The sequence below is a fragment of the Haliotis rufescens genome, unplaced genomic scaffold (genome assembly GCF_023055435.1).
Source record: "Haliotis rufescens isolate VD_foot unplaced genomic scaffold, xgHalRufe1.0.p SCAF_3, whole genome shotgun sequence".
Classification (NCBI taxonomy): domain Eukaryota; kingdom Metazoa; phylum Mollusca; class Gastropoda; order Lepetellida; family Haliotidae; genus Haliotis; species Haliotis rufescens.
In genome coordinates this window covers 5,619,394-5,627,202 of record NW_025964001.1, presented here as the reverse complement: position 1 = coordinate 5,627,202, position 7,809 = coordinate 5,619,394, and the positions used below count along the sequence as shown (strand labels likewise).

The 7,809-nt window shown below is 42.3% G+C and overlaps 1 protein-coding gene across 1 annotated transcript; it reads left to right on the top strand.

Moving 5' to 3' along the window:
- The first annotated feature begins 1,498 nt into the window (after positions 1 to 1,498).
- On the top strand, positions 1,499 to 5,403 carry LOC124131822. Its single transcript, XM_046495307.2, has 3 exons — positions 1,499 to 1,575; positions 2,977 to 3,136; positions 4,897 to 5,403. The coding sequence occupies exons 1-3, from the start codon at positions 1,539 to 1,541 to the stop codon at positions 5,213 to 5,215; spliced, it is 516 nt and encodes a 171-aa protein (XP_046351263.2). The 5' UTR covers positions 1,499 to 1,538; the 3' UTR covers positions 5,216 to 5,403.
- Positions 5,404 to 7,809: the final 2,406 nt, after the last annotated feature.

The following is a 7,809-nucleotide window of genomic DNA, read 5'->3' as shown; positions in this document are numbered from 1 at the left end:
TGACATAAGTATGCAAATTAGATATGCAAATTAGATAACCGGAAGAGGGAGCGGTTTGATTTGAAACTATATATTATAAGTAGAGTTACACCAGAGATATAATCAGATTACACAGAATCGTTGTTGTTACCGTTATTAAAGTTTCAATTATTCTGCAAAAGTCTGTTCAAGTATTTTGTTTAAAATAATCCGAGGAACTTTTTGTCTCAGCGAATTGTTTATTTTGGTTTACAGGGCTTTGGAAAACATGTATCACTACGCACGATCTATACGTAAGAGTTCGACAAGTTGCTGATGTTAATGTTTAATGCAATTATTCCTTAATTTGGAAGCAAAAATTTGAAAATGATAAATAGAATTCATCACTCGTGTTTTTTAATAAACACTCGTGATGAATCCTCTATGTATTACATGTGTCAACAGCTAGGTCGACGGGATTTTACGAGATGAATAGCTCGGTCTCTCGTGTCTCCCACATAGTGTACATGTCCAAAATAAAATGTAGTTGTATCCGCTAGTAGAGGAAGGGTTGGTACAATCATGCCTCCATTTCTGTTTGTTTGTTGTTTATTCCAGCAATATGACACCAGTCATTTTTACATTTTCCTGTGGCCATTTTTAGTAGGAGTTTGTGGCCATTTTGTGTGTGTACCCTTTCATGACCAAGGTGTTTGTGGCAATTTTGATGTGTGGCCATTTTAACCCGAGGTACATATTTTTCTATTAAGAAAGCTGGAGCAAAAATTCAAAATGCACTAAGGGGCATGCAAACTGGCGCCCTCAAGCATCTTTCAACGGCCATACATAGTCAAATATATACTTGTACACAATACAAATGTGAATATATAGATAACATCGAAACGCAAGTGATTTTCGTTTTCAAAAATGCAATTTAATTTTAACATGTTTTGTCCAGGAGTCAGGAACACTATATGACCTGCCACTATAGAATGACCTGCCACTTTCCCAGGGAAGTGCCTGTTTCTTCTGATGTGTGCAGCGATTCTCACAAATGTGTTTGTCTACTCATGTGTGTAGACCCGTGAAGATCCGGGGTAGAACAGGTCTTCAACAACCCATGCTTGCCGTAAAAGGCGAATATGATTGTCGTAAGAGGAGACTATCGGGATCGGGTGGTCAGGCTCGCTGACTTGGTTGGTGCATGTCATCGTATCCCATCGTATCCCAGACTCGATTATTTACAGACCGCCGTCATATAGCTGGAATATTGCTGAGTGCGACGTTAAACAACAAACATACAAACAAACAAACAAACAAACTCATGTGTGTCTCTTTCCTAAACACGTACCCCTTTTTCTATATATTTCACCTCTTACTCTAACACGTGTTTCCTTTTCTCTGTCACAATCAAAACATTAGTTTCAGTTTCTGCGTATTTTCCCCATTTTTCCTCATTCGTGTCTTTACGTGGATGTTCTTGTGATGGTTTAGTGAGGAACGCCCAAGTGTACGTCACATGACTACTTTGACATGACGCTGGGGGCGTATCTCGTCGCCGGGTCACACCAGCTGATAACATGGCGGATAACGACTTGCTTGTGATCCAGACAGGAGGTACTACTTCACATGTTTTCCCTAGTGACCAAAAGACCTTGCGATAACTATACCACAAACAAAATCACTGTCAGTGTGTGGCAATGTGTGCTGCTGCAATGCAGGATCGTTAATCACACGCAGGCCGCTATTGTGGACACTCCACTTAAATGTTTGGCTGTAGGGCCTTTACCGTCATATCGACAGCGGCGAAGCTAGTCGCCAAAGGCTTAGGTAAAGGTCGTAAACAATGTGCACTTTGGGACGAGAAAAAGAAAGCTGTGATATAAGGTTGATATTCAAGGGATGGAGGAGGAGAAAGATTTTATCGAAGAAATAAATTGTGCAGAAAATGCTTGAAAAAATATGTGCTTTAGACTGTTGAAAAAAATGCAATTGTCTGACACAAAAATAAATTCTTACAGTCCTAGCAAGTTTGAGTACGACCATTTAAAACAAAACGTTGTTTATCTGCTGTCTCAAATTGTATGATAAATACCAATCAGTTGATTTCCTTATTTCACGCAAAGGGGCACGGGTGGCCCAGTCGTATAAGGCGCCGCGATTCGCTGTGCAGAGTTGCGTCCCTTGGGCACGCCAAAAATCTATTATTGTGGGTTCGAATCCCGGTTCGCCCCTATCATGTTTCTAGGGTTGTCCGCACCATACCCTGTTTGATTTCAGATTCGCCCAGGTTATAGTTCTAGGTGGAAAGAGTAGTGGTTAAAGCGTGTGCTCGCCTCGCCGAAGACCCTGGATTGATTCCCATAATGGGTACAGTGTGTGAAGCCCATTTCTGGTGTCCCCCGCCGTGATGTTGCTGGAATTTTGCTAAAAGCGGCGTAAAACCATACTCACTCACTCAAATATTGTGCAAAGCAATGTAAATCAGACTTTACTCACACACATCACCTGTTGCTGAAAGAACATGTAAACTTTGTAATAATTGAGATTTAGGGGACGAATGTCATTACTTGTTTATATGTGACTATAGTGTAGCCATAATCGGATAAATGATTACACCTCAACTTTCCCTGTCCGTCAAATGATGTATATGTTTCAATGTAAAATGTAAAATTGTCCTTAGGAAACTTGCAAACTTCTGTAAAATCATTATTAAGATATTTAAGTAATATGTAATGCTCTTACCGCCAATTATTGTATATTATAAGTTTCGATCGCCATTGCATGGACATGCTTATGTGCTCTGTTAACCTTAATCCCATATACCATATTCAAGGAAAACCAATAGTAATTATTTGAGATTCCTGGTTTATATATGTATAGGTTGGGTTTAATGCCGCAATGTACAGTTGCGCATAATATCACGGCGTACTTATATTTGAATTAGTTCCATTTTAGAGAGACATGTAATCTGCAATGTAGACAATTGCAATTTTAACATGCATGATTCGTCTTAAGGAACAATAGACAAGGATTACCCCAAACGTAAGGGAGGCTACGCGTTTGAGATCGGGGACTCCGCTGTAGAGAAGATGGCGAGGACACTCACTCCCAGGTCCTCCTGGACCTTCAGGACCGTGTGCAGGAAGGACAGTCAGGACATCACACAGGAGGACAGGTGAGGAGGGGTGGAGTAAGTGAGTTGGGTTTAACGCAGTACTCAGTTATACCACGTCGTGTCAGCTTAGTGTAGGGCGAGGAGAGGTGAGGTGAAACGGTGAGGTAAGGTGAAATGGGGTTTAACGTCGCGTCCAAGATTATTGCACTTATATTGCGACGTGTATGTGTGTGTGTGTGTGTATGTGGCTGCTTGTACTAGTCCGGACTGATGCCGATTTATAGTGCTAGCACACTGAGATACCATGCCGCAGTGTAACATGAATACCCCACTCAGACACAGTATACTGGCCCCGAGCCGACCAGTCCTTGTTTTATCCCCTTAATGCCGAGCGCCAGACAGGTTAACAACAAGTACCATCTTTTAACGTCTTTAGGTAAGACGCGGCTGGGGATCGAACCCCGGACCTTCCGCTCTCCGGGCGGACTCTCTACCATTAGACCACGGAGGCGGTCCTGAGGTGAAACGGGGTTAACGTCGCGTCCAACATTATTGCACTCCTATAGCGACGTGCATGCACGTGTGTGTGTGTGTGTGTGTGTGTGTGTGTGTGTGTGTGTGTGTGCCAGCGTGGGTGCGTCCATGCGTGCATGTGTGACTGGCTACTTGTAGTAGTCCGGACTAATGCCGATTTTATAGTGCTAGCCCATTGAGATATCTTACCACAGTTTAACATGAATACCCCACTCAGACACAGCATACTGACTCCGAGTCGCCGAGCGCCAGGCAGGGTAACAACAAATACCATCTTCTTTTGGCATGAAGCGGCCGGGGATCGAATCCCGGAACTAATGCTGGTCCTGGACGTTCAGTGAAACCCACTCGAAACAGTATAGTGTTGACAAATCAAGGATCATAGACTGGGACAATCTGGGGTTTCGAACTCGCGATGATATGATTCCGTTACTACTACAGGACGTAATTCTGCACATACGTGCAACCGCCTCCTCGGTTTAGTGGATAGAGCGTCTGTCCGGAGAGCGGAAGTTCGGTGGTTCGATCCCTTATTTGGTCAAACCAAAAGATGACACTTGTTGTTACTCTGCCTGGCGTTAAGGGGATAAAGCAATGTCTAAGTGGAGTACAAGTATTAAACTGCGGCAGAATATCTAAGAGACTAGTACAAGCATCCACACACACGAACGTCGCTACGTAAGTGGAATTATCTTGAACACGACGTTAAATCCAATTTCACCTCACCTCATCTCATCTCATCTCAGCTCCATATGCACGGAAGGTTCAGCAATCAGCAACCCATGCTTGCCGTAAAAGACGACACGCTTGTCGTCAGAGGCGACTAACGGGATCGGGTGGTCAGGCTCGCTGACTTGGTTGATGCATGTCATCGTATCCCAATCATGTAGATCGATGCTCATGATGTCAATCACTGGATTATCTGGTCCAGACTCGATTATGACCGCCGTCATATAGCTGGAATATTAGTGCGGCGTTAAACAACAAACAAACAAATTAACAAACTTCAGCAGGGGTTGCTGAAGACCTATTCTAACCCGGATCTTCACAGGTTACTTGAGACTCAATTTATGCTGTATTTAATGAGTACTTGTCACGACTGAGACGGGAAATCTCACTTCAACAAAAGAAATACTTAAAGCTCATGTTCATAATCCCCAGAGCATTTCCATGGCCTCAGTCAGCCACGTGACAAATGAAGCTTTGATGTAAATCACTAACGCCGCATTGAAGAATGTCATACAACACCGGATCTTATAACTATTATCAACGGATCAATATTTCAGAGAGTCCATGTTGCAAGTGTGCAGTGACTCTCCCATCAGACGGATCCTGATCACACATGGAACAGACACGCTAATAGAATCAGCTCAGTTCATCGGCTCTCACCGACTGGAAAAGGTCATTGTCCTAACGGGGGCCTTCTTGCCACATACCTTTAAAGGCTCGGATGCGGAATTCAACGTTGGTTTTGCTGTAGGTTGCCTCCGGTGCCTCACCAAGCCTGGAGTCTATGTCGCCATGGGGTCACAGGTATTTGACAGTAACGACGTGAGTCGAGATGACGCGAGTGGCGTGTTTGTAAAGAAGTTCGTCGCTTCATGAATGTATACATCATTGTTCGCCAGTTCGTGAATGTATTCATCATTGTAATATCAACAAAATAAAATCAACATATAAATCAAAATATATTTCAACTGTGAATATCATGATTAATGTTTCTGATTTTGATATTCAAGATCAGTGGGATCATAAGGGACTTGTCATGTATTCTAGGGTGTGGTGGACCAAAGGGAATCAGGGTAGGGTCACCAACAAATATCACAGTCTCTAGGAGAGGGTAATAGAAGATAGGACATTTTATAATAATATTTAAAATGCGTTTGCTTGTTGTCTTTTTGGGGAGGGTCATAAAAATATGTACAAGGACATGTGTGTGTGTGTGTGTGTGGGCGGGGTGGGTGGGGTGGGGGGGTGGGGGTGGGGGGGGTGTTATACAAAAATATGACCAGTGTAAGGGGCGAGTTAATTAATAATTGGTGATCCTCCTCAAACATATATCAATTGGTTTGGTGATCATTTTCAAACACATACCAATTGGTTTGGTGATCCTTTTCAATCATAGATCAATTGGTTGGGGACCCTATTCAAACATAGATCATTTAGTTTGGTGATCCTCCTCAAACATATATCAATTGGTTTGGTGATCATTTTCAAACACATACCAATTGGTTTGGCGATCCTTTTCAATCATAGATCAATTGGTTGGGAACCCTATTCAAACGTAGATCATTCAGTTTGGTGATCCTCCTCAAACATATGTCATTTAGTTTGGTGATCCTCCTCAAACATAGATCAATTGGTTGGGGACCCTATTCAAACATAGATCATTCAGTTTGATGATCCTCCTCAAACATATGTCATTAGCTTTGGGGCTCCTCCTCAAACTAGTACCCTTTCCAGTGGTGACCCCCTTCTTAAATATGTGCCATTTATTTCTCAGAAACGACAAAAGTCAAATCGTTATTATCAATATACCGTAACGAATTACCAATGAAGCATTCGTAAAACATCAGTATTTAGCTGTAGAAGTCTTTACTTTCAACAGACTGGATACCCCGGATCATCGAGGATGCAGATGTCATAAGCTTATGAATGAGCATATTTGCAATTGACATTTAAACAATTGACAGCAATTCAGTTTTGTAGATAACGTTAAGGTTGGGTAGCATTTAATAACCATATACATTACATATCTTTCATATCTGTGAGGATCCAGCAACCCACGCTTGTCGTAAAAAGGGAATAACGAGATCGGGTGTTCAGGCTCGCTGACTTTGTTGATGCATGTCATCGTATCCCAAACGCACAAATCGATACTCATGATGTCAATCATATGTCACTGGATTGTCTGGTCTAGACTCAATATTTACAGACCGCCGTAATATAGCTGGAATACTGCTATGTGCGGCATTAAACAACAAACAAACAAACAATTAAAACAAATATTTAAATAGCTGACATACAGTCTGAACAACACTTCAATGATGTTCCACCTTCTAATGTTTGTCATATATGTCCAAAACCTCTTTAATAAATTATGTTTCTGATAAAATTGTATTTCACTGTAAACTATCCGTCAGTCTTAATAATACTATCATCAAGAAGATGTAACACCGCATGGTATGTACATACATCAAGTAATGCGTAGGTTTCTCAGCAGGATAAAGCCAACGGATAAAAACGATATCCGTCTGGGTTATATGCGGATAGAGATGCAAATATCAAAGGTCAAGCATTGATAACTTTCAGTGTTTACAAACAAACATGGCGTCGGCTTTGTCAATCGCCGATCGAGTCACGTTGACACGCTATCATCAAAGTCCCCAACCGATTCTGATACTTACACAAGCGCCAGGCATGCATAGACTGTAATACAGGTTGCAGTGGTGTAGATATAGAAGTAGGCAGCATACGATATGCTTGTTTGTTACAATTGTGTGTCTGTTATGTGGCAGCAGAGGTTGTTGTAGAATTATTTGTAGTGATTGTCTCTGACAGGGAATGATTAAAGCGTTAGTAAAATGTCGAGAGCTGGCGTGGTCAGATTTGAGCGGTACTCGGCGGCAGCGAGTAAGTTAGAGTTATCCGCCTTTAGTAAACATTGAACATGTCAAGCTTAATCGTTCGAGAAGTTTCGGGATGTGACAGTGTCTAAAAGAAGGAAACGAGAGCGATTAAAGGCTACTTTCGACCACACTTGCGTCCGCTATACCCATGTGGGATACCTATCTGAAAACAACGTATTCTTGCCAGATTGCGACACTTCCATGGCATCAAGGATTGTCTCAAGAACCAAAAGTTCAGCGCATATAACACCTGTGCTTTTCAATCTGCACTGGCTCCAAGTAGAAGCCCGAATTCTAACGCACCATTGCTACAACCAGTCAGCGCCTTCCTACTTATCTGACCTCATGCAGGCATATCAACCATCTAGATCCCTCCGTTCTGCTGAGAAACAGCTCCTTTGTATACCTAAAACTTAACTGACAAGATCTGGGCAGAGGTCATTTGCCAACACTGCTCCAGTTCTATGACAATGCTGCAGTCCATGTCTCAGCCATCTTCCCGACGCAAGAGAGTTAACTGACTTTAAAAGTCCAGTTTCGAACCTTGCCGACCTATGGACCAATGAGATC